Source organism: Musca domestica, unplaced genomic scaffold (genome assembly GCF_030504385.1).
Source record: "Musca domestica strain aabys unplaced genomic scaffold, Musca_domestica.polishedcontigs.V.1.1 20, whole genome shotgun sequence".
Lineage (NCBI taxonomy): Eukaryota > Metazoa > Arthropoda > Insecta > Diptera > Muscidae > Musca > Musca domestica.
This window is the reverse complement of record NW_026712250.1, coordinates 4,423,823-4,451,081: the sequence shown is the minus strand read 5'-3', so window position 1 is coordinate 4,451,081 and position 27,259 is coordinate 4,423,823. Positions and strand designations below refer to the sequence as shown.

General features: G+C 31.6%; 1 protein-coding gene across 26 annotated transcripts in view; it reads left to right on the top strand.

Annotated features, from left to right (window-relative positions):
• Positions 1-27,259, top strand: part of para-like (sodium channel protein para-like) — a 198,301-nt gene that overhangs the window by 46,449 nt on the left and 124,593 nt on the right. For all 26 annotated transcript variants that reach the window (NM_001286885.1, XM_059122225.1, XM_059122227.1 and 23 more), the window contains 2 exon segments: positions 5,554-5,709; positions 8,352-8,557. In NM_001286885.1, coding sequence (NP_001273814.1) covers positions 5,554-5,709; positions 8,352-8,557 — 362 coding nt within the window.

Sequence of the window (27,259 nt, the reverse complement as noted above, 5' to 3'; positions counted from 1 at the left end):
TATTTAAAGGAAGTTTAGAGAATATTTTTAGAAAATACATTTTTCTTAGCTACGAATTGTGAACCATTATTCGTTTTTTTTTAAAATTCCAATTAGAATCTTCCTACCCTTCCTTCCTATCTAAAAATTTCAGTAGATTTTTTCATTGCGTATACTTGCTAACAAACATCATACGCCCCCTATACCACAATAATATTGATATTATTAATAATTATACGCCACCAGGTCTTCAAATAAAATAGCAATCATACGCCACAGGTTCTATGAATGCATTTAACCCCATTTTCCGAAAACAACTTGTAATTATTTTCCATAAAAATAATCTCCATCTCCCTCAACCCTACAGCCCAACGCCGGAATATGATAAATTGATTTTGTTGCCATTGGAAGGGAACCACAACTAATTACTTTGCATTGCCATACAATCAAATGGCCGAATGGTCGTTTCGTCGGTCGGTCGGTCGGCCGGTCATTAAACCAGAAAAACCAAATAAAGGTGGGCGCCACTAAATAAATAAAGCCAAAGTAAATGTATGACAGAGCAACAACAAAAATTAGCGCAGGGTACCACAACAATGTTAAATGTCATTAACTAGAGAATGAAAAAAAAAAAAAATACCAACAATTTGCCTAATGACCCTGGAAGGCCACGTAGAAATATATGTTGTTGTTATTTTTTTGATTCAGCCAATATCGATCGAAATACTCTTGACCCGATATGAATTGGTAGTCAACAAATAAATGTCTATAAATTACAAACCAAAAATGGAAATATAATTATACTGAGAGTTTTCTTTTTTTAATAAATTGTTGTTGTTGTTGTTATGATGGCATAGTTATTTATAACTACATGGGGGGGAACAGGGACTGGAATGAAGTCTTTGGAGGAGAAGAAAAAAATTTAATGTTTTGTGGGAGAAAGTGTGCACGACATTTCTGGGTCTTGCTTGTGAGGATCTGGGGTTGGGGTCTTCACCATTGGAGAGAGCAGATATTTAGGGTTAATAAACTTGGGAAAATTCAAGAACGGGAAAGAAAAACAAATGGAAAATGGAGGAGAAGGAAAAATATTTTTCCCAAAAGACCAAATTCTATGATTTTTTAAGTCATTTTTACCACGGAAAAATCGGACAAGAAACGGGGATATTTAAACGATTTTTTCCAAGAAATAGTCGAGTATATTTAAAGGAATTTGTTTAAAGGATGTTTTTCAAGTACCAATGAGCCAAAATCTTATTTTTTTTTTAATCTCGCCAAGCATTCATTTTGCCAAAAACCTTGGGTTTTTCACTGATTTTTTCCAAGGACTTGCCTGTAAGCCAAATTAGATTTTTAAAGGATTTTTTTTAACGACGAAACGTGGATTTTTAAATTATTTTTCAAAGGACCAAAAGTGGACCTTTTGAAGGAATTTTTCAAGGGACAAAATAGGGATTTTTTATAGGATATTTCCAATTACCCCAATAGCAAAAAATGTAATTTTTTAAAGAAGTTTTCAAAGGACCAAACGTGAATTTTTAAAGGATTTTTTCCAGGGACCGAATGAGGATTTTTATAGGAATTTTTCCAGTAACCCAAATTGCAAAAAAACGTGAATTTTTAAAGGAAATTTCCCAAGACTTATCGTGGATTTTTATAGGATTTTCTCCAATGATACAAAGACCAAAAACATGGATTTTTATTGGAATTTTTCTAAGGATCAAACAAGGATTTTTAATTTGAAGTATTCGAAGAATAAAAATTGGCCTTTTTTAAATTTTTAAGGAATTTTTCCAAGGACCAAACGAGATCTTTTCTTCCCACGATCAAAAGTGGACTTTTTAAGGCTTTATAAGGAAATTTTGAAAAGGCCAAACGAGGATTTTTAAAGGAAATTTCCAAGACCAAAAATTAATTTTTTTTAGAAAATTTTCCAAAGACCAAAAGAGGATTTTCAAAGGAATTTTTCCAAGAACCAAACGAGGTTCCAAGACCAAAAGCATGGATTTTTAAAGGAAATTTTCCCAGGGACTTGTCGATGATTTTTATAGGATTCTTTTCAATATTACAAAGACCAAAAGCATGGATTTTTATTGGAATTTTTCTAAGGATCAAATGAGGATTTTAATTGAAGTATTCGAAAAATAAAGAATTGACCATTTTTAATTTTTTAAGGAAATTTTCCAAAGACCAAATGAGGATTTTTAAAGAAAAAAATTTCCAACCGAGGACTTTTAAGGAATTTTTTTAAGGACAAAATGAGGTTTCTCAAAAGATTCTTTTCAAGGACTCACCGGTCAACTGACGTGGATTTTAAAAGGATTTTTTCCAGGGACAAAACAAGAACTTTAAAAAAAATTTCTAGAGATCAATCGAGAATTTCTTTCAAAGATTGACCGACCAACAAACGTGAATTTCTAAGGAAATTTTTCCATGGACCAAAAGAGCATTTTTAACGAAATTTTTGATTTAAGGAATTTTTTTTAGGGATCAAACGATTGATTTTTTCCAGAGATCAAACTAGAATTTCTTCCAGAGATCGACCGGCCAACAAAGGGGAATTTTTAAAGGAATTTTTCAAGGACTTCGCTTGTGACCTTTAGTAGATTTTTTCCAAGTACTAAATGCCAGCACACGTGGAATTCTAAAGGGAAATTTCTAAAGGATCATCAACTGAATTTTTCAAGGACAAAGATGGGTTAAAGGATAAAAAGCCTAATGATTTTTTTTTTGAAATGAGTTTTCTCAAGACCATAACATGGATATTTAAAATAATTTTTCCAAGAACCAAACGTGGACTTTTAAGGATTTATTTTCAAGGACTAAGTTTTAATGATTTTTCCAAAGAATTTATTGCCAGGGAACAATAAAAAAAATAAGGAGGATTTCTTAGGGATTTTCCGAGGGATTTCTAAAATAATTTTATTAGGGATTTTTAAAGGCATTTTCCAAGGTCTTAAAGATACCTCTTCCAATAGTGGATTTTTAACTGACTTATAGGTCATAAATTATCAATTTTTTACAGACTTTTTCCACGTGTGAAGGCCCAAAGAGAATTGTGTATTTTTCCTTTGACGAAATGTTGATTCAGGACGAAACGTGGAATTTTCGTTTTCAGGACGATAAGTGGACTTTTTAAGGACTCCTTTTCAGGACGAGAAGTGGACTTTTTAGGACTTTTTTCTAGAACAAAGCGGATTGATTTTATGGCCGCTACTTGAACTTTGTAAGAAGGTGTCTTAGGGACGAAATGTGAAAATTTTAAGGACTTGTCTTCAGGACGAGACCTAGACCTTTTAAGGACTCGTTTTCAGGACGAAATGTGGACTTTTTGAAGACTTATTTTCAGGATGAAACGTGGACTTTTTAGGTACTTCTTTTCTGGACGAAACGTGGACTTTTTAAGGACTTGTTTCAGGGCGAGAAGTGGACTTTTTAAAGACTGCTTTTCAGGACAAAAATTGGACTTTTTTCTAGGACTAAGCGGATCGGTTTTATGTGGAACTTTTAAGAGCTTGTTTCCAGGATGAAACCTAAATTTTCTTATGAAAACATTTGAAGAGCGAATTGTGGATCTTTTAAATACTTCTCTTTGGTGGATTCTTTCAGGATTTGTTGTCAGGACGTAACCTAGAAATCTAGGAGATTTCTTTGTACACCAATTTTTAGGACGAATCGTAAATTTTTAGGGAACTGATTTTGGGATGAAAACGGATATTTTAAGGACTTGTTTTTGTACCGAAACATGGATTTGTTTCAGAACTTATTTTCAGGATGAAACATGGATGTTTTAAGGACTCCTCTTCAGCCCGAGGGAATTATTTTCGGAACGATACGGGAAATTTTTAAGGACTGGTTTCCAGGACAAATATTGGGACTGGTTTCCAGAACGAATTTTGGAACTGGTTTCCTGGACGAATACTGGGTTGTTTATGCTTGTTTGTTTTGATTGTTTGTTTTGACGGCGAAACGTGGCCTTTTACGGAAATATGTGGTTTTAAGGACTAGTTTATAGAACGAAAATAGGACTTTTTAAAGACAGATTTAGAGGACGAAAAATAGATTTTTATGAATCATGGATATTTTAAGACTTATTTTCAGGATTAAACGTGGACATCCAAGATTTTTTTCAGGACGAAACTGATATCTTTCATTTTTTTACGGCAAACATTTATTGAGTTTTTTTGAGTTGTTTTAAGGACGAAACGATTTTTTAAGACATGCTTTCCAGTCAAAATTTGGACATTTTAAGGAAATGTTTTTAAGATGAAACTTAGATTTTTGAAGATCCTTTCAAGATGCTGTTTTAAGAACGAAGTATGGACCTTTTGCGGACGCTTTTCAATGGCTTAAAAAAAAAAAGAATAATATATCAAAAAGTTCACATTTTTAATGATTTGTTTTTCGGATGAAAGGATCAAGAGACAAAAGACCATTTTACTTTAGTGAATTCCTTGCAGGATTTTTAAGGTCTTTTTTCAAAAATCAAATGACCAACGAACCCAAAATAAATAACTTTTTAAGGACCTCTGCCTAACAAATCTGGACTTTGTCCCACGAATTTTTATAGAGGACACGGCCTTACGATTCTGGGATTTTTAAGATTTTTTTTGGATTATAAATTTTACATTTTTTTAATATTTCCGAGTACCAACAGCCTAAGTATGATTAATTTTTTTTAACCCAACAAATAGGTATTGAAGAGGTATGAAAGAAAAATATAATTTCGAAAACAAAAAGTATTATTGACGTTAGTCATACGCCCCAAAAGAACTTAGGATGTTGGTAATTATACGCCACCCTGTCCAATACATTGAAAATAATCATACGCCGCCTATTCTCTTTTTATGAATTTTAAAGCAATTTTAGGAGAATGAATCATTTTTACCAGTGATCGCAAATAATTTCACCTGCGGTATTTGCATATCTTCGTATTTAAAAAAATGTATTTAACATTTTTTTAAAATCTCCATACTTAAATTAAAAAAAAATAAATAAAATTGGAAAAATATTTTTTAATATTTTTCAACTCTCGCTAAGCTCTTTACCTAAATACCCCCTAATGCCTGGAAATGTGTACTAATTTTTTTTAAACTTTTCTAGCTTTCAAATTCATCTATATCGAATTTTTAATTTCAATAATTTTGCATACAAAAGCTTCCATAATACATATCTTAAATATTTAATAACTATGTGTCTACTAATATTAAATAATCCTATGGTTTGTAGTAATTACTTTTTTCCATAAATGTTATTAACAATTTGTTGTTTGTGTTTTTTTGTTTTGTTTTTAATTTCCCTCTAATTTCTATTAAATGTAAACCCAAAATAAAAAAAACGAAAATTCTCTGTTTCCCTAACTTATTCTAACAAAATTCTAAATCTCTTTACAAAATACAAAATCCAGAAACATAATAAGGCTCCTTTAAGTTTTTGGTTTTAATTACGTTCTGAAGTTTTTTGTTATGTTTTTAATTTTGATTTGTTATTAAAAACGTTTTTGAAGTATCCACATCTTATGCAAAAATTAATGTTCAATTTTTTTTCCTAAAAAAAACTTTAAAAACAATTTAGATACGATATGATGACGAGGACGAAGATGAAGGTCCACAGCCGGATCCCACACTTGAACAGGGTGTGCCTATACCTGTTCGAATGCAGGGCAGCTTCCCGCCGGAATTGGCCTCCACTCCTCTCGAGGATATCGATCCCTTCTACAGTAATGTACTGGTAAGTAGTAAATATTATATTTAAATTTCGAAAAAGAGAGGTGGTTTTTGAAAATAATACATTTAAAAAACCCAATGAAAAATGGCATTTATTTTTAATATTTATTGATTACTAAAGGATTTGGATTGTTTAAAAAAAAAAAAATAAAAATTAAAAAAAATATAATTTTTATTATTATTTTAATTTAATTTTTTGATTTATTTTAAAAATTGTAAAAAAATATATTTTAAAATATTAAAAATATTGAAAAAAATATAAAAAATATTATTTGGAAATATAAATAAATTGTTTAAAAATATAATAATTAAAAACAAGTCCCCTCCACCTCCAAATATCAAATGTGAAACAACTCCGGTGAATAATGCAGCTAAAATCATCAAAATACCGAATTTCGGGAGGTACCGTTATACGGGGGCTATACGAAGACGTGGACCTGCACAGATAATTTTCTGTCATATTCTGTAGTATCCATTAGGAACTTCAAATACCAAATTTAAAACAATTCCGGTGAATAATGCCGTTAAAATCATCAAAATATCGAATATCGGGAGGTAACGTTATATGGGGGCTATACGAAGACGTGGACCTGCACAGACAATTTTCTGTCTTAGGCTGTAGTATCCATTACGAACTTCATCTACCAAATTTAAAAGAATTCCGGTGAATGATGTCGCTAAAATCATCTAAATACCGAATATCGGGAGGTACCGTTATATGGGGGCTATACGAAGACGTGGACCTGCACAGACAATTTTCTGTCACAGGCTGAAGCCTCCATTACGAACTTCAAATACCAATTTTGAAACAATTCCAGTGAATAATGTCGCTAAAATCATCAAAATACCGAATATCGGGAGGTACTGTTATATGGGGGCTATACGAAGACGTGGACCTGCACAGACAATTTTCTGTCATAGACTCAATCATCCATTACGAGCTTCAAATACCAAATTTGAAACAATTCCGGTGAATAATGTCGCTAAAATCATCAAAATACCCAATATCGAGAGGTAACGTTATATGGGGGCTATACGAAGACCAGGACCTGCACAGACGATTTTCTGTCCTAGACTGTAGTATCCATTACGAACATCAAATACGAAATTTAAACTAATTCCGGTGAAAAATGTCTCTAAAATCATCAAAATACCGAATATCGGGAGGTACCGTTATATGGGAGCTATACGAAGACGTGGACCTGCACAGCTAATTTTCTGTCATAGGCTGAAGCATCCATTACGAACTTCAAATACCAAATTTGAAACAATTCCGATGAATAATGTCGCTAAAATCATCAAAATACCGAATATTGGGTGGTACCGTTATATGGGGGCTATACGAAGACGTGGACTTGCACAGACAATTTTCTGGTATATGCTAAAGCATACATTACGAGCTTCAAATACCAAAAAATTCCGGTGAATAATGTCGCTAAAATCATTAAAATATCGAATATCGGGAGGTAACGTTATATGGGGGCTATACGAAGATGTGGACCTGCACAGACAATTTTCTGTCATAGACTCAAGCATCTATTACGAATACCAAATACCAAATTTGAAACAATTCCGGTGAATAATGCCGCTTAAATCATCAAAATACCAAATATCGGAAGGTAGCGTTATATGGGGGCTATACGAAAACGTGGACCTGCACAGACAATTTTCTGTCATAGGCTGTAGCATCCATTACGAACATCATGTACCAAATTTGAAACAATTCCGGTGAATAATGTCGCTAAAATCATCAAAATACCGAATATCGGGAGGTACAGTTATATGGGGGCTATACCAAAACGTGGACCTACATGGCCCATTTTCAATACCAAAAGTTCTGCAGATATAATATACATTTGAGTAAACTTTTATCAATCTGCTTCATTTTGTTCGGAAGATAGAGTGATTTCCAAAGAAGGATAGACGGATGAAAAAATTAAAAAATAATAAAAAAATATGTCTAATATTTAAAAAAAAAAAATAAAAAAAAATATTATTTGTCAATATTTTAAATTTATTTTCAATATTTATTTATTATTAAAGAAGTGTATTTTTTTTTTTTTTTTGAAATGCCAAAGACAAAGATTTGAAATTTTTTTTATTTTACAATTCTTTAAATTAAATTTAAAAAAATATTTTGAAATTCGTTCAATTTTTTTTTTTTTTTTTTCGATTTTTAAATCGGGTAAACTTTTATCACTCTGCTTCAGTTCGTTCGGAAGATAAAGTGATTTTCACAGAAGGATAGACGGATTAAAAAATTAAAAAAATAAATAAAAAATATGTGTAATATTGTAAAAAAAAATAAAAAAATATTATTTATTTTTATTTACAATATTTTACATTTATTTTCAATATCTATTTATTATTAAAAGAGTGTAGTTTTTTTTGAAAAAAAAAATATTTTTTTTTTTTTTTTTTGAAATGCCAAAGACAAAGATTTGGAATTTTTTTTATTTTAAAATTTTTTCTTTGATTTAAAAATTATTAAAAGTGTATGCATTTTAAAATATTATAAAAAGTTAAAAAAATATAAAAATTAAAAATTTTTTTTTTTGAAATTTGTTCAATTTTTGTTTTGATTTTTTTCAATTTTTAATATTTATTTGTAATTCTCTTCCCTGTTTTGCCTATTTCTCTTTCCAGACATTTGTAGTAATAAGTAAAGGAAAGGATATTTTTCGTTTTTCTGCCTCAAAAGCAATGTGGCTGCTTGATCCATTCAATCCGATACGTCGTGTAGCCATTTATATTTTAGTGCATCCCTTGTTTTCGTTATTCATTATCACCACTATTCTAACTAATTGTATTTTAATGATAATGCCGACAACGCCCACGGTCGAATCCACAGAGTGAGTACCCAGAATCGAAATTTGAAACTTAGCTAATATGCGAATACACATAATTTCTTATTCAAAATGATTTTTAATTAAATTAAACAAAAAACTATAGTTCTTCCCTCCCCTCTTTATAAAGTTCATAACTAATATATTTGTTAGTTATATTGGTAGTTAAATGAATATATTTTTCCTTTTGGAGATTATTATTATTTTTTTTTTCAATATTTTTATTTTTAATTATTTTATTTAAAAAAATTTGAAAAAAAATATACTCAATTACTATTTTCTTGAAATATATTTTTTGGTATTTAGGTAATATTTTTTTATTTAAAAAAAATAATTATATATATTTGAAATAATTTTTTAACTACTGTATTTCTTGGTGTATTTTTTAATATATGAGAAGAAAAAAAACAAAACAAAAAATATACATTGAAAATATTTATTTATATAACAAAAACCATGTAAAACCTTCCTCCAAGAAAATAACAAACCAGAGTAATTTTCGAAAAAAATACAAACTTACAAAGGTAATACTCTCCTCAGAGGCCTCTCTGTGACATAAAGAGCGTTTCAGAATATCCAACAAAGGTAACCTCTCTTTTCCAAATCTTTTTTATAAACAAATGTAAATCTGAACAGCTTACCTAGTTGTCATTTGCTTTACCAAAAGAAACTAAATAGTTTTTCCTTAAAATAAAAATTCATTGTAATTTTTAAAAAGTCGTGTAAATTTCTTTCCATTCTTTCTCCTGCCAGAGAAATCATTCAGCTCAAACTTCATGTAAAATTTCAATTTTTTTAGAAAATTATTTAAAGTAAATAATTTAAAAATCACAATTCATTGCATTAACATTTTTTTGGACAAGACAAAAATACACACATTTCGGACGAAGAATTGAAGTTTCCGACGGACAGAGAGACGTTGTCTATTTTTTAAAATTATTTTTAGGGACAAGCAAAGATATTCGATTCTTTTAAACATTTTTCAATGAACCCACAAGGCTCGTAAAATTTTAAAAAATGTATTTTAAAAGAAAAGAATAAGTCGTAGAATTTTTTAAATATTTTTCAAGGACAAGCAAGGCTTGTGGATTTAAAAAAATTATTTTCTATTGCTGGTGGATTTTTTAAAAATATTTTCTATAATATATTTAAATATTTATTAGGATTCGTGGAATTTTAAAAATATTTTCTAGAGATCGTGTTTTTTTTTAAATATTTTCTAGGCCTTGTGAATTCTTTAAAAATATTTTCTAGGACTCGTTAATTTTTTTTCAAGGACAAGCAAGGCTCGTGGATTTTTTAAAGTATATGTTCTAGTGCTCGTAGACTTTTTAAAAATAGTTTCTAGGGCTCGCGGATTCTTTCAAAATATTTCCTAGGGTTCGTGTTTTTTTAACCTATTTTCTGGGGGTCGTGGTTTTTTAAAAATTATTTTCTCTCGCTGGTGGATTTTTTGAAACTATTTTCTAGGGTTCGTGGATTTTTTAAAAATATTTTCTAGGCCTTGTGGATTTTTTTTAATATTTTCTAGTCTTTGCGAATTTTTTAAAAATATTTTCTAGGACTCGTGGAATTTTTAAAAATATTTAGTAGAACTAGTGGACTTGGAAAAAGTGGAAAAAAAATTTTAGGGGATTTAAAAAAAAAAAAATTGGGCTCGTAGATTTTTTATTCTCTAGGGCTCGTGGATTTTTTAAAATTATTTTCTAGGCCTCGTGGATTTTTTTAAAATATTTCCTAAGGTTCCTGGATTTTTTAAAAATATTTTCTAGGCCTTGCGGACATTTTAAAAATATTTTTTAAGGGACGCTTAATGCTCTTAGATTTTTTAAAATATTTTCTAAGGTTCGTGGATTTTTTAAAATTATTTTGTAGGCCTCGTGGATTTTTTTTTTAAATATTTTCTAGGCCTTGTGGATTTTTTTTAAATATTTTTTAAAAGACAAGCTGCGGTCGAGGGTTTTTTAAAAATATTTTTTAGGACACTCATGATTCATGGATTTTTTAAAAAAATTTTTTTGAGGATACACAGGATTCGTGGTTTTTTTTAAAAATAATTTTTTAGGACACACAGGTTTCGTGGACTTTTAAAATATTTTTCAAAGGACACACAAGATTTGTGGATTTTTTAAAAATATTTTTTAAGGACACACAAGGCTTTTTGATTTTTGAAAACACTTTTTAAAGGACACACAAGGCTCTTGGATTTTTTTAAAAGTCACCTGCATTTGTGAAAATATTTTTTTTAAAGGACACAGAAGGCTTGCTGATTTTTGAAAATAATTTTAAGAGACACAAGTTTCGTGGATTTTTAAACTATTTTAAAAAGACACGAAAGTCTCTTTGATTTATTAAAATATTTTTTAAGGACATATATGGCTAATGTATTTTTTAAAAATTTTCGTGGATTTTTTAAAATATTTTTTTTAAGGATACACAAGGCTCCTGGATTTTTTATAAATATTTTTTATGGAACTCACAGTGCTCGTGGATTTTTGAAAATGCGTTTAAAGAACACAAGGTTCATGGATTTTAAAAATATTTTTTAAAGAAAACACAAGGCCTGCTGGATTTTTAAAAATTATTTTTTAAAGGACACACAGGGGTCCTGGATTTTTTAAAAATATTTTAAAGGACACACAATGATCTCGGATTTTTTAAAAATATTTTGTTAAGGACACACAAGGCTCTGGATTTTTAAAGGATACACATGGCTCGTGTTTTTTTTTTTTAATATTTTTTAAAGGACACGCAAGGCTCTTGGATTTTTTAAAATATTTTTTAAGGGACACACAGGGCTCCTGGATTTTTCAAAATAATTTTTAAATGATACACAAGGCTCTTGGATTTTTTAAAAATATTTTTAAGGGACACACAAGGGTTTTGGATTTTTTAGAATATTTACCAAAGGACGCACAGCTCGTGGATTTTTAGAAATATTATTTGAAGGGCCTTTTTATGGATTTTTAAGGAGATTATTATTTAAAAGACTTGCACATTCTCGTGGATTTTTTTTTTAATATTTTGAATGGACATGACCTAACAACCATCCCTACTTTGACACACAAAACGGACAGCCATTGGCATTACTTCCACTCACAAAAATTTCTGTGTAAAAAAACCTCATGTAAATGCAATGTAAAAAAATGTAACAGAGTATTAAGCAAAATAACTGCAACAACAACAAAAATAATAATAAATAAATTTACAATGGTTTGTTCTTCTTAGATGACATACTCTAGAGTACCAATATATACGTATACCTTATATATACTAGGAACTTTGTAAAATGTAATAAAATTTAGTAAAATATGTATTTACTGTAGAATAGCTAAACAGCAGAGTGGAGAGGGGTCAGGTGGTTCGTGGTTAGGATAGAGGAGTATAAGATATATATTTTGGGAAATGAACTCGCTGAGAAGACTGGCAAGGAGTATATGATGAATTTGAATTAGTGTAAGACAAATTTTTAAGGATTATAAGCTGAAATTCAAGGAGTATAAGACGATCTGAAAGGAGTATGAAGAGAGTATAAGAGTTTTAGAAGAGAAGAATTCGATGATTGCCAAGACTTTTTAGAAGTATAGAACAAGTTATATCATTTTTAAGAAATATAATACGATTGGTAAGAAGTATAAGATTTTATATAAGAGTACTCCTTCCTAATGCTTTTATATGAAGTCTTATAGTACTTTTATATGGAGACCTATACTTCCAAAGAGTATGAGACTAGTATCAAAAAATGTTAGTTGACCATTGGAAGACGATATAACACGATTTGTGATGAGTGGAAGAAAGCGTATAAGAGTATATGATGAGTATAAGAGTTTTAAAAGACCAATTCAGCGACTGATTAAATATTGATGAACTATAAAATGACTAATTTGAAGTATAAGGCAGTAGACATATTTATTAAGATTTATAATAATACGGGTGGTAAAAAGTATAAGACGTTATATAAGACTATTAGGAATTATAAAACGACCAGCAAGACCACTAAACAGTATGAGACTTAATTTGAAGGGTGATAGGTGGTTATTAGACAAGTATTAGAAGGTTTATATGGAGTATAAGAGTCCGTATAAGAATATGAGACAAGTACAAGAGTTTTAGATGACAAATTCCATAAATAATTAGGCTTTCAAAGGCTATAAAATAAAGAATAAGAAGTTGAAATGACGGATATAATTATTGAAAAATGTAATACGACAGGTATAAGGTATGAGACGTTGTATAAGAGTGCTGTGATGGACCGCTAAAGAGAATGTGACTTATTTACAGTATGTTAGGCGGAAAATACAGGATTATTATACGTTTTGTAATGAGTATAACAAAGTGTATAAGAGTTTGAGATCAATATACGAGTTTCATAACACGAATTAGGAGTTGGATTTTGCTCTCAAAGGACATAAAATAACTAATTTTAAATTTAAGACGGCCGGTATGTTTATAAATGAACATAATATGGCTGGTAAAAGAGTATGAGACGCTGTATAAGAGTACTTAAAAGCACCACTAAAGAGCATTAGATTTATATAAAGTGTATTAGGAGGCAACTAGATGAATATTAGACGTTTTCTGATGAGTATAAGAAAGTTTATAAAATATAAGAAAGTGTATAAGAGTTTTGAGATCAGTATAAAAGTTTCAGAAGACGAATTAGGTGTTGGATTTTGCTCTCAAAGGACATAAAATAACTAATTTGAAATATAAGACAGCCGGTATGCTTATAACGGAATATAAAATGGCTGGTAAAAAAAGAATGAGACGTTGTATAAGAGTACTAGTAAGCACAGCTAAAGAGCGTTAAATTTATATAAAGTGTATTAGGTGGCAACTAGATGAATATTAGACGTTTTCTGACAAGTATAAGAAAGTTTATAAAATATAAGAATGTGTATAAGAGTTTTGAGATCAGTATAAGAGTTTCAGAAGACGAATTAGGTGTGGGATTTTGCACTCAAAGGACATAAAATGACCAATTGGAAATATTAGACAGTCGGTATGTTTATAAATGAACATAATATGTTACCAGCCATAGGCATGAGACGTTGTATAAGAGTACTAGCAAGCACAGCTAAAGAGCGTTACATTTATATAAAGTGTATTAGGTGGCAACTAGATGAATATTAGATGTTTTCTGACGAGTATAAGAAATTGTATAAGAATTTTAGAACAGTATAAGAGTTTGAGAAGAGGAATTCAATGCCTGATTTTGCATTCAAGGGACACAAAATTGCTAATTAGAAGCATAAGACAGACAATATGACTATAAAGGAATACAGAATGGCTGGTAAAAAGTATAAGACTTTGTATAAGAGTACCAGGAAGCAGCGCAAAAGCGTATTAGATTTATTTAAATTGTGATAGGTGGTAACTAGAAGAATATTGGATGTTTTCTGATGAGTATAAGAAAGTGTATAAGAGTTTCAAATCAGTATAAGAGTTTCAGAAGACGAATTCGAGGCCTGATTTTTTGACAAATTGGAAATATAAGACAGCCGGAATGGTTATAAAGGAATATAATATGACTGGTAACAAAAATATAAGACATTGTATAAGACTTTTCAAATCTGCATCTATCAAAGGACATAAAATGACTTTTAGGCGAAAATTTGATGTTTTTGAGATAATTGATATGAAGTATAAGACAAATGGTAAAAATTATAATACAGCCAGTTGAAAGTATAGGACAACTGTTTAGATTGATAGATTGTATAAGTTAAAAACCAAATATTTTGGAACTACCTATCTCCCCTCCTATGCTGTTTATCAATATTAGAAAAATCTTTATTTTCATTTAAATAAAATTAAGAATATATATTTTATTGTAACTGTAGTTTCAAAACTATGTAACCATCATTAGTATGAAAAAAAATCCTGTATCATTGAAAATGTAGTGAAAAAAACATTTAGAAATATAAATAAAAATATTCCTGTACACAAAACAAATGAACAACATTATATTGAAAAAAACATGCCAACAATTTCGAATTTTAAATATTTATTTGTACAAATTTATATTAATTTAAAAATAAATGCTGTAGTGTTATTGTAACCAAAAATTACAAAGCTAATTCAAATAGTAGGCTGAACCAAATAATTAGTTAAAAAATTGTAAAAAAATATTTTTTATATGTAAGAGCTTCAAAAGCCTATATGTGTGATTTAGAAAAAAAATATATAAGAAATATATTTAGTAAAAAATTGAAATAATATATAAAAAATAGATAAAGTACCCTATGCCACTATTAGTTATGAAATTAAAATAAAAATTAGAATTCATTGGAAAATTTAGGGTAATTGGATAATTTCCGCAAGGCCTCCTAACTACAAAAAACATTCCAGAAATTTCAAAAAATTTTCCAATATTAAAAATATTTTAGTAATGAATCTCTGATGCAGAGGTAGAGCCCCTTACAGATTATTTTTGATATATCAAAAAATTGGATCATATATATTAAATGGTTCCCAAGTAGTGGTGTAGGGTATCATCTTAAGGCATTTAATTATTTAAACTCAATAGAATTGTCCTGCTTTTTGTAAATTTCAGTACATGTTTTATAGTTGTAATAAAATAATGTAGCAGCCTTATATGCGCCATACACATACCTATTAATATTCAAACCTGTGAAAATGTCCATAAAAAATTAAACATGTAACAAATTTAAATATATTTTGTAAGCGTAAAAAACTTTGAAACTGTAGAATTTGTAAATAATTAGGTCAATAGAAATAGTAGCCTCAAAATAGATCGAAATAATGTGATTAGAAATGCTGTAAGAGAAAAAAATGGCAAAAAACCTAAAACAGAGAAATCTCAAAAAAAAAATATTCAAATATTTTTTTTGAACAGAATCTATATTTACAAGCTGAAAAGGTATTACGAATTTTTCAAAGCTAGGTTTGATTTAGGATTTAGAAGGAAGCTTCTCTCCTTTACCAAATAACGGAATTATGCTATATTTACTAGGCAACGGCCTATGAAGACATTTATTTCGCTCTTTATGGAATTAGATTATTATGATCTCATTTGAAAGCTAATATTTTAAGCTTTTTAATTTTTTTCTCTGGAGTAAAAAGCTTTTCCTTGAAGAAATCTTAAAAAAAGGTAAAAAGATATATGGTAGACAACGACCCGTGCAATTATCCAGAGCCTTAATGATAGTATTGTAGCATTTCCATGGAGTGGGATTATTTTGGCCTTATTGAAAAGCTAGAACTTTATTTTTTTTCAATTGAGTGATAAGCTGTTTTATAAAAAATCCCGAAAAACTGTCTTTAAAAGTAAGATTTAATTTTGAAAAATATTTTTTTTGGATGAAAGTGTCGGAATTTCGGCGAATGGTGCAATGCCTTTCCAAATTTCGATTTTCGAAAATGGGTCTTATCTTGGGTATTACCTAACATAATCAACTGATTTATGGCTTTTCAAAAAGCTAAGGCCATAATCTTTTCCTTTTTCTTTACAATCTTCAAAGCTTTTCCTTAAGGAAATCTGAGATATTCCCTTATACATTTTTAAAAAATATAGAAGGAAAAATAAATATTTCTTCTCGAATATTATTTTCGAAAAATGGTCCTATCTTTGGTATTACCTAACCGAATTGGCTAATTAATATCTTTTCTTAAAGCTAAGACCATAAGCTTTTCCCGTCTCTTTACGAGCTTTAAAGCTTTCCCTTGAAGAAATCTTAGAAATCCTCTTCGACATTTTTATAATATATTAAAAAAAAATATTTCTCCTCGCATATTATTTTCGAAAAATTGTCCTATATTTGGTATTACTTAACCGAATCAGCTGATTAATGGCTGTTCTAAAAGCTAAGACCCCAGGCATATTGTCCTTCTTTACATACTTTAAAGCTTTCCCTTAAAGAAACCTGAAATATTTTTTAGACATTTTTCATAGGAAAAAATAAATATGTCTTCCCAAACTTCGTTTTTCGAGAAAGGGACTTATCTTTGGCATTAATAAATCGAATCGGTTAGTTGATACCTTTTCTAAAAGCTAAGATCATAGGCTTTTTATTCCTCATTAAAAACTTGGAAGCTTTGCCTTAAAGAAATCTTAGTAATCTCTTTAGACATTCTCATAAAATATAGAGGAAAAAAATATTTTCCCCATGAACTTCGATTTTGCCGAAAGGATCCTATCTTTGGTATTACTTAACCGAATTGGCTGATTGATGGCTTTTCTAAAAGCTAAGAACATAGGCTTTTTCTCCTTCTTTAGCGATACTAAAGCTTTCCCTTAAAGAAACCTGAAATATCTTTTTAGACATTCTTATAAAATATAGGAGAAAATATATATGTCTTCCCAAATTTCAATTTTCGAGAAAGGGGTCTATGTTTGGCATTACTAAACCGAATCGGCTGATTGATAGCTTCAATAAAATCTAAGACCATAAGCTTTTTCTTTATCTTTACAAGCTTTAAAGCTTTCTCTTGAAGTTATCTTAGAACTCCTCTTAGACATTTTTATAAAATAAAAAAAAAATATTTCTCCTCGAATTTCCATTTTCGAGAAAGGGTCCTATCTTTGGTACTATTTAACCGAATCAGCTGATTAATGGCTTTTCTAACAGCTAAGACCACAGGCATTTTGTCTTTCTTTATATATTTTAAAGCTTTCCCTTGAAGAAATCTTAAATATCTTTTTAGACATTTTTATAAAATATAGAGTAAAAAATAAATATTTCTTCCGGAACTTCGATTTTGCAGAAAGGGTCTTCACTTTGGCATTACTTAACCGAATTAGCTGATTGGTGGTTTTTCTAAAAGCTAAGACAATGGGCCATTTCTGTCTCGTAAGAAGCTGTATAGCTTTTCTTTGAAGAAATCTCAAAAAATTTCCTTAGACATTCGCATAAAATATAGGATATTACTCCCTGAACTTCGATTTTGCAGAAAGGATCCTATCTTTGGTATCACTTAACCGATTTATTTGATTGATGACATTTCTTAAAGCTAATACAATTAGCTTTCAAAAAATATTTCAAAAAATTCCTTTGAATAAATGTTGGCTGGGCCATTGTCGCACAAAATCGAGAGAAATCAAATATGAAGTCTACAGACTAGACTATGTAAAAAGGCATAACTGTGGTTCTACTAAAGCGAATTAGTTGAGTAAAGAATTTTCTGAAAGCTAAATTTTTAAGCTCTTTCTCCCTCTATGAAATATTCAAAGCTTTATTTTAAAGAAATCTTAGAAAACACCTTAGATTAAAAAAAAAAAACATAATATAAATAAAATAGTTCTTCTTAAGCTTAGATTTTGAAAAATGCATTGTATCTTTGGTATTACTTAACCGAATCAGCTGATTGATGGATTTTCTAAAAGCTAACATCATGACCTTTTTCTCACTCTTTACACACTTTTAAGCTTTTCCTTGAAGATGTCTTCGAAATCTCCCTAGATAATTTCAAAAAACATCGAGGTATAAAGAAAATTTTCCAAGAGCTACGTTAAAAAAAAAATTCATAACTTTGATACCACTCAGGAGAAGTAATTGGAAAAGCTCTTTTTGAAAGCTTAAATGATGTTCTTTTCCCTTCTCTTTGTAAACTTTAAAGCCTTTCATTGATAAAATCTGAGAAAACACCTTGGACATTCACATAATACATAGAATAGATGTTTCTTCTCGCACTTAGATTTTCGAAAACGTGTCCTATCCTTGGTAATACTCTATCGAATTGATTGATTAAAGGATTTTTTGAAAGCTATGGCAATAAACGTAATCTCATTCTTTATAAACGTTAAACCTCTTCTTTAAAGAAATTGTGGATAACACCTTAGAAATGTCATTAAATATAGAAGGAGAAAAATCGTCTAGAGGCAAGAACTTGAAGAAAGTTTCATAAATCCGGTACTACATAACTAATTTTGTTGATCGTGGACTTGGTTGAAAGCTTGGACTATAAGTTTTCCCATCTTTCTATGAACATACAAGTGTTCCTTTCAAGAAGTCAAAGAAAACATCATAGATATTACCAAAAAAAAAAAAAAAAAAACTTTTTGAGCTTAGATTTTGGAAAATGTGTTATATCTTTGGTATTACTTAACCGAATCAGTTTGTTGACGGATTTTCTAAAATCTAAGACTTCAGGCTTTTAATTTTCTTTTATTGACTTCAAAGCTTTCCTCTAAAGAAAATCTAGAAATAATTCGATATAAATCAAAGAAAAAATATATATTTTCTTATGTTTTGATTTTGTAAAATGTACCATAGCCTTGGTATAACTTAACCGAATCGGGTGATTAGGGGGCTTTTCTGGAAGCTAAGACAATAAACTTTTCGTTTTCCTTTATTGACTTCAAAGCTTTTCTCTAAAGAAAATCTAGAAAACATTTGATGAAAATAAAAAAAAAAAAATAAATAAAATAAAAAAAATATTCTTATGTTTTAATTTTGTAAAAAGTATCATAGCTTTGTTATAACTGAACCGATTTGGATGTTTGTGGGCTTTTCTAAAAGCTAAGACAGTGCACTTTATCTGTTTCTTTATAAACTTTAAAGCATTTCTTTGGAGAAAGCATAGAAAAAGCCTTTTACATTTTTATAACATAGTGAAAACATAAAAAAATGAAAAATATCGTCTAGGGGTTCGATCTTTCATAAATCCGGTTTTATTTAGGCGATTTTGCTGAAAGTGGGCTTGAGTGAAAGCTAGGATTATAAGCTTCTTCTTTTCTTTTACACACTCTAAAGCTTTCCTTTAAAGAAATCTTAGAAAACACCTCAGACATTCTCACTACTTTGAAGAAGTCTATAAAATATCTAGGGGTTTGACTTTGAAAAACTTCCATAAATCCGGTTTTATTTAGCCGATTCAGCTAAATGTAGGCTTGAGTGAAAGCTAAGATTATAAGCTTCTTCTTTTCTTTTACATACTCTAAAGCTTCCCGTTAAAGAAATCTTAGAAAACACCTCAGACATTCTCACTACTTTGAAGAAGTCTATAAAATATGTAATTTTTTAAAAAGAAAAATGTGCCAGAAAAATGTGCCATAAATTCGGTTTTATTTAGGCGATTAAGTTGAATGTCGGCTTGAACGAAAGCTAAGATTATAAGCTTCTCCTCTTCTCTTACAATCTCTAAAGCTTTCCTTTAAAGAAATCTTAGAAAACACATCAGACTTTTTCACTACTTTGAAGAAATCTATAAAAATGCCATCTAGGGGTTTGATTTTGAAAAACTGCCATAAATTCGGTTTTATTTAGGCGATTTAGCTGAAAGTGGGCTTGATTAAAAGCTAGGATTATAAGCTTATTCTTTTCTTTTACATACTCTAAAGCTTTCCTTTAGAGAAATCTTAGAAAACACTTCGGACATTCTCACTACTTTGAGGAAGTCTATAAAAAATGTCATTTTATATACAATTTTGAGGGGAATGTTGTCCTTTTTTCTTGAAGGTCAGATTTCAATTTTTTGGATTTTTTTTCACTTCTTGAGGAGAATTATTCTCCCTATTTCAGCTTGTAATATAGGTTCTGTCTATGTTAATTTTTTTTCTCCCGAAGAGAACCAACAAAAAAGTAACGTCATTTTTTTAGCTGATATCAAAATTGTCCAATGTAGATTTGGTATCAGAATTAAGCACCCAAAATAATTAAGGTATGAACAGGTTATGGAAGAGTGATTTCCATTAAAAAAAACAGAAAACTTATATTTTGTGGCTAACATTTCTTGAGAAAAAAATGAAAGTATTTTTCCCCTTCAGAAGTTAAAAAATTTCCTTAAAGAGATTTTATTGTTAAAAATTTGATTTAATTTAATTATTAATAATTTGTATTGTTATTTTTTAATGTTAAATGAAGTTAAGTATTCAAATAAGATTTGTTATGGTATTTAAAAAATGTTTCCAACCTTGGCCTTGTTTTCGTATTTTTTTTCCTCCCTTCTTATACGTGTTTCGTTTTTCTTGTATCCCTGGTTTGGTATTGTATTTCGTGGTGTTTTTATTTTTTCTTCTGAGGTCTAGATCAAACATAATTGCCATAAAACATAACAACAAAAAAAAAAAGATCCTTGAAATCCAAAACCATAGAAAAAAACAACAACGTTAACAGGACAATATCCTTAAGCAAAAGGCGAACCTCAGCCAAACATCTCAGCATGGCAAAGACACACAATCGTCTACATTAAAAAAAAAAAACAACAACAAGAAGAAGAAAAAACCTAAGCAAATAATTTTAAGTTAAATTATGCATCTACATAACCTTATTTACATACCAAACACACACACACACAGACACACATGTGTAGACACACACATATATCTGAGGATATTTATGGCCCAGAATATGAGTTATAAACCTCAAAAGGCATCGTCACACACACACGGAGCCACACTCTCGAGCCGCAAACAAGAGTCTTCTTACTACGATGGAACTTGGCCAGGACAATGGCAACAAATATGACGGGGCCACTCACTGGAAAAAAAGGAAACAACAACAGCGAGGAGGAAAGGAAAAATAAAAAAAACAACAACAACAACAGAATATGGCAGTGGCAGTGACAAGGCATTATGAACAACCTAGTGCTCATTCACAAAACACACACACACACCCATTACACTTACACATATTCTAACAACGAAAAAACAAAAATGTGAGTGGGAGGCCTCTCCACACACACTCACAAGCACCCACATACCAATACCTCAAAAAAAAAGGGGGGGCCTTGTTGACTTTGAACTGGATTCTCTATTACCTTCTCGGCCCAATGAGAATTTTCCTCGACATTCGTTGTCGGCAACGAACGAACGTAAAAAACGAACAACGAGCGAATGGCCATTCAGGAAAAGCGTAGAAATGTAGAACAAACAGCTGACTGTCTGAGAATCCCACTTAGCTGAACATGGGCCTAAGTCTTGCTATTGTTGTTTTTGTTGTTGCAATTTTATTCAAGAGCCCGAATTGCATGACAAAGAACAAGGAAAATGTGAAACGAAACAAAACATAACATGGAAAAAAAATGCAAAATACCTCACTTGAAAATCTCGAGAAAGCAATGTGCATATGTATGCAATCGTCAAGCTATAAGATAAAAAACCTCTTGAAAACAGCCCACAATAATTTTAATCCAAAAAAAAAGAAAAAAAAAAAGACCAGCAACAACAATAAAAACACAATAGGGAAAAGGCTAGAATAATATGTAGTTGTATTATCTGCATCAGTTTTGAAAAAGACGAAGGAAAATTCAACTCTTAATCAAAAATTGCACAGTGGGGTAGTGAAGAGAGAGAGAGAGAGAGAGAGAGGAAATCCTCCATATTTATGGTAGATGTTCTATAGACCTTTAGGACATCTTCAAGACAGGAGACCCCTTCGGACCTAGGTGATTTCTAAAGGATCTGCAATAGTAAGAGAGAGAGAGAGAAATCTCCAAGGCAGAAGAAACTTTCATTTCTAGAAGATCTCCAAAGGACATGCGATCCTAATAATCCTAATCCTATATTTCTGTTAACTTCTATAAGCCTTTTAGGCTAGGAAGCTCTGCTAAAGGACATCTATTACAGGAAAATGTTCTGCAGACCTTTAGGAAATCTCCAAGACAGGAGACCCTTTCGGACCTAGGAGGTTTCTAAAGGATCTGCAATAGTGAGATGAGAAAGAGGAAATATCCAAGGCAGGACAGACTTTCATTCCTAGAAGATCTCCATAGGATCTGCACTAGAAAGAGAGAGAAGACCTCGTATAGAACTTATAATCCTAACGTTCTTTTAACTTCTAGAGGCTTTATAGGCTGGGAAGGCCTGCTAAAGGACGTTTATTTATGGTAGATGTTCTATAGACCTTTAGGAAATCTCCAAGACAGGAGACCCCTAAAGGACGTGTGCTAAAGGACGAATATTTATGGAAGATGTTCTATAGACCTTTAGGAAATCTCAAAGACAGGAGACCCCTTCAGACCTAGGAGGTTTCCAAAGGATCTGCAATAATGTTAGAGAGAGGAAATCTCCGAGGCACGAGAGACTTTCCACTCCTAGTAGATCTCCAAAGAACCTGCAATAGAGAGAGAGAAAACCTCCTAGAGAACTTATAATCCTAACATTCTTTTCACTTCTAAAGGCCTTATAGGCTGGGAAGTCCTGCTAAAGGACATCTATTAAAGGAAAATGTTCTACAGACCTTTAGGAAATCTCCAAGACTGGAGACCTTTTCGGACCTAGGAAATTTCCAATTGATCTGCAATGGTGAGAGAGAGAGAGAGAGATAGAGAGAGAGAGCTCCTAGAGAACTTATAATCCTAACGTTCTTTTAACTTCTAGAGGCCCTATAGGCTGGGAAGGCCTGCCAAAGGACGTCTATTTATGGAAGATTTTCTATACACCTTCTATAGCCGGAAGGCCTCATAAAATCATTCAAAATTCTGAGGAACTTATAGACTTCTATTATGAACAAAACGAATTTTCAAATGTCTCCTACAGCCCAAATAACTTCCAGAACTTTTCAAAATCTAGAACAGATGGACTTCCAAATATCTCCAACATTGCCAAGAGCTTCCAAACCTTTTTCCAAATCAAAAACGCTTTTTTGAGATCTTTAAAACATAGAAGCCTTTTTCAAAGACATCAAAGCATGGAACACCTTCCAGAGAACCTATAATCTTGGGAGACCTTCCCGATGTCTTCGAAACATAGAAATCCTTCCAAAGACCTTACAAACATAGAATACCTTCCAAACATCATCCGAATGTAAAAATACTTCCCAGAGCTCTTCCCAAATGCGAAGTCATTCGTGTAGTTTTCTAGACATAGAAAAATTCCGAGATACTTGTATCCATAAAGGTCTTTCCGTAGTCGTTTTTGAAACCTTCCACACATAGAAAACCATCCAGAGGTCTTTTTATATAGCCAATAAGGATCTCCTACGCCTGGAAGTCCTTATAGAGGCTTTCTAGACATACAAGTCCTTGTAGAGATCTTCTATAGTCACAAGACGCTGCCAAGGGCTTCTATATCCAGAATACCTTTCAGAGTTCTTCTGTAGGCCTTTTAGACTTAAAATCACTTCATTAAATCTTCTGTGATCTGAGGACCATATGGATCCTTCCTTGTACATCTACTGGCCCACTGGAGCTTGAACCCGTTATTGGAGGTCTTATGTATTTAAAACCCCTTATGGAAGACCTCTTGTGTCCATTTGGCTCATTAGACTATTTCGACCAAAACGCCGTTCTAGAGGTCTTCCAGACCTTGTAGACCGTATCGAAGTCTTCTAGACTCTAAGGCCCTCATAGAGATCTCTATAGTCTTTTATATGGCTTTTATAGACAGAGTGCCTTCCAGAAGTCCTTCTCCAGGTTTTCAGGAAGATCTCCGGTTATAGAAGATCTCCGGTAGGTTTTGTATTTGATTAAACCATCTTCGGAAGAACTTCTAGGCAAAAATACTTTCTTGAGGTCGCCTAGACCTACTTTTCTAGGTCTAAGACTTAGTCTTCTAGGTCTAAATAACGTGAAAGATATGCTAGAGATCTTCTTTAAGAGTTTTCAAGGCTCAGAAATCCCTGTAGAACTTTATTGAACTTCAAATCTTCCATAGGTCCTTTAGGCTTAAAATCCCTTAAAAATGTAGGACCGTAGAGGGGTCCTCTAACACCAAAAGTTTTTGTTCAGAGAAAAAAGATCTACCAAAGGTCCTCTGGACTCTGAGGACCTTCCATAGGATCCTAACCTTAATATGTTAACTTTTGATGGACAGATCCAGAAGATCCATACGAGGTCTTCTAGAGGTGTTAAAAAGCCTTCCATGTGCGCCCTAGGCTTGAAAATTTTACTAGGACGTTATAAGGATATTATATTGTTGGAAGACCATAGAGAGGTCTTCTATCTGATAGTCGGATACAGAAGATCCAACCGAGGTCTCCAAAAGGCTTCCATAGGTCCTCTAGACTTAGAAATCCTTCACAAGGACCTAATAAAGAGATTCTATAGTTGGAAATCACGCAGGGGTCTTTTAACACCAACAGTTTTTGTTCAGATTAAGGAAAATCTGTTAAAGGTCTTCTGGTCTCTGAGGACCTTCCATAGGATCTTAATCTGACAATGTTGACTTTTGAAAGTCAGATCAAGAAGATTCGCCCGAGGCTTTCTAAACTTCTTCTTAAATCTTCTTAAAGTCTTTCAAATCAAAGAACCTCATAGAGGTCTGGCAAACTCAACTAAATTAAGAGAATTTTCCAGAGATCTCCTGCTATTTGAGATACTCTCAAAGGTCCTCTGTACATAAACGCATCCTTAAAATAGAAGCCTAGAGGATCTTAGACTGAAAGAATTGCTCTAAATTTCTTCTCGTCTTGGAAAATCCTCCGAGGATCTTATGAACTATAATTTTAAATATTTTCGCAAGATATGGAGGGGTTGTCTAGGCCTTAGCACCTTTTTTAAGATATTGTCATCACAGAAAATCCTCTGAATAACTATTACTAGGATACCTCCATTTGGTCTCTCGGACAGAAGTCTTCTTTTGGAAGAAGGCCTCAACTTTTTACAGAAGTTATCTTAAAGCCCCCCGCATCAAGAAGTATTCTTAAAGTCTCATATCTCGGAAAGTCAAAGACCTCTTGAATTCCCTTATCCTGCAAAAATCTACGGTAGCATAGTAAGACTCCTACCCCAAGCTTTCTACGGTTCCTTTTTAAGAAGCCATTTATTCTTTTCAACCCACTGTGCCATTGATCCTAAAAATATTTGTTTAACAAGGAAACAACACCTACATGCTTTTCCACACAATATTCTCGAACACACACACGCGCGAACACACATATCCTAGAATGAACAACAAATTTCCAAACAAAAAAAAAATCGAGAAAAAAATCCGAAACAAATGCCCCCACATGGATGTCAATGAAAAGTAGACAAGAACAGCAACCACGCTGGCAAGTGCGAGGATATGAATGAGAAGGGCAACAACAGCAACAATAATGACTACAAACTAGGTTATGCCTTACATTTTTAAAAGTGTTCCGACATTGAGAGATGCTGCTGCCGCCTGATGATGATGATGAGGATGACAATGACATACTACAAGTCAGTCATGCCAGCCAGCCACCCACACACACTCACAGAGACTGCAGGGTAGGTTCCACCATGCTGGAGGCTCTGATGATTGACTGACTGACAGCTCAGTTGTTGCTGCCACCACCCTGCCCTGCCCTGCTGCCGCTCAACAACAATTAAAAAATGACTAAAACTGTGGATAAAGGAACAGCAGAAATTTCATGCCGAGCAGATGGTTTATTGAATAAGATTCCAAGTCGAAGGCCAGCCATACAAATATTCATTGATATTTGTCCTTCCTTGGCATACACACACCCCTCCGTCGCCCCAACCGTGGCTCCTTCACAATGCAAAGAAAAGAAAATGTTGTCTTTTTTTCCACATTGAAGAGATCTACAATAGTTTGCTGCATCAGCTGTAACACCCACATCGATGAAGGGGTTCGTTTTCGGTATTTTCTTAAACGGAGGGTTCCATTTTTTTGCATAATCTACAAAATCTATTTACTTTTCATAATGTCCTCCCACACACAGACACACACATGTACACAACATATTAGCATAGAAGCGCAACATAGCCTCTATTCACACCTATTTTCAAATATTTACAAAATTTGTCATTGAATTCTTTGGAGGATTGGCCAGCTAAGTCATTGATTGGATTTGTGTGGAGATGGGGGAGGAAGGGTAAATGTTTTAGCTGTCCCACATTACTTGGTAACAAAATTATATTAAATTTAAACAAATAACTAGGACAATCGAACCTTCAATATTTATTCTCCCAAAGGGGTTGCATGAAAAATTTTGTTATGTGACATGTGGCACAGCCTAGTAATCTGAGCAAAATTCTAACATGCCATTATTTTCTAGGCTTCTCAGAAAAGAGACACGAAATGTTTTAGACAAAAAATTAAGCTGGGATAACTGAAAATAGGACATTTAGTTCTAAAAAGGACAGAAAAAGACGTATCCTCCCATGGGACATATTTTCGCTATTTTCGTAATTTCCTGATTTTTTCGATAACCCTTGATTCCAAAACCCAACGTTAAGAGGGGAAGTAGATCATTGTTTGGCTGAAACGAATATTTTATACCAAGCTTTCCAAGTTTTTGACAGTTTTATACAAGTTTGTGACATAATTTTGGGCATATTTTCGCTATTTTCGTAATTTCCTGATTTTTTCGATAACCCTTGATTTCAAAACCAAACATTAGGAGGGGCAGCACATCATTGCTCGGCTGAATCGAATATTTTATACCAAGCTTTCCAAGTTTTTGACAGTTTTATACAAGTTTGTGACATATTTTTGGGCATATTTTCGCTATTTTCGTATTTTTCTAATTTTTTCGATATCCCTTGATTCCAAAACCAAAGGTTAGGAGGGGAAGTAGATCATTGCTCGGCTGAATCGAATATTTTATACCAAGCTTTCCACGTTTTTGACAGTTTTATACAAGTTTGTGACATATTTTTAAGGTGATATTTTACAGGATAGAGCTCTACGGACTTGTAGTTATTAATTCGCCAGAGATGAACAAAATGCAAATGTTTTATGCAACTATTAATGGGTTTAATACATTTTTATAAATTTTTATGGGTTTTATACAACAGTTAATGGGTTTTATACATTTTTACATATTTATGACGTTTACGACACAATTTTTTTTAATTGGAAATTCATTATTAACGATTAAAAAA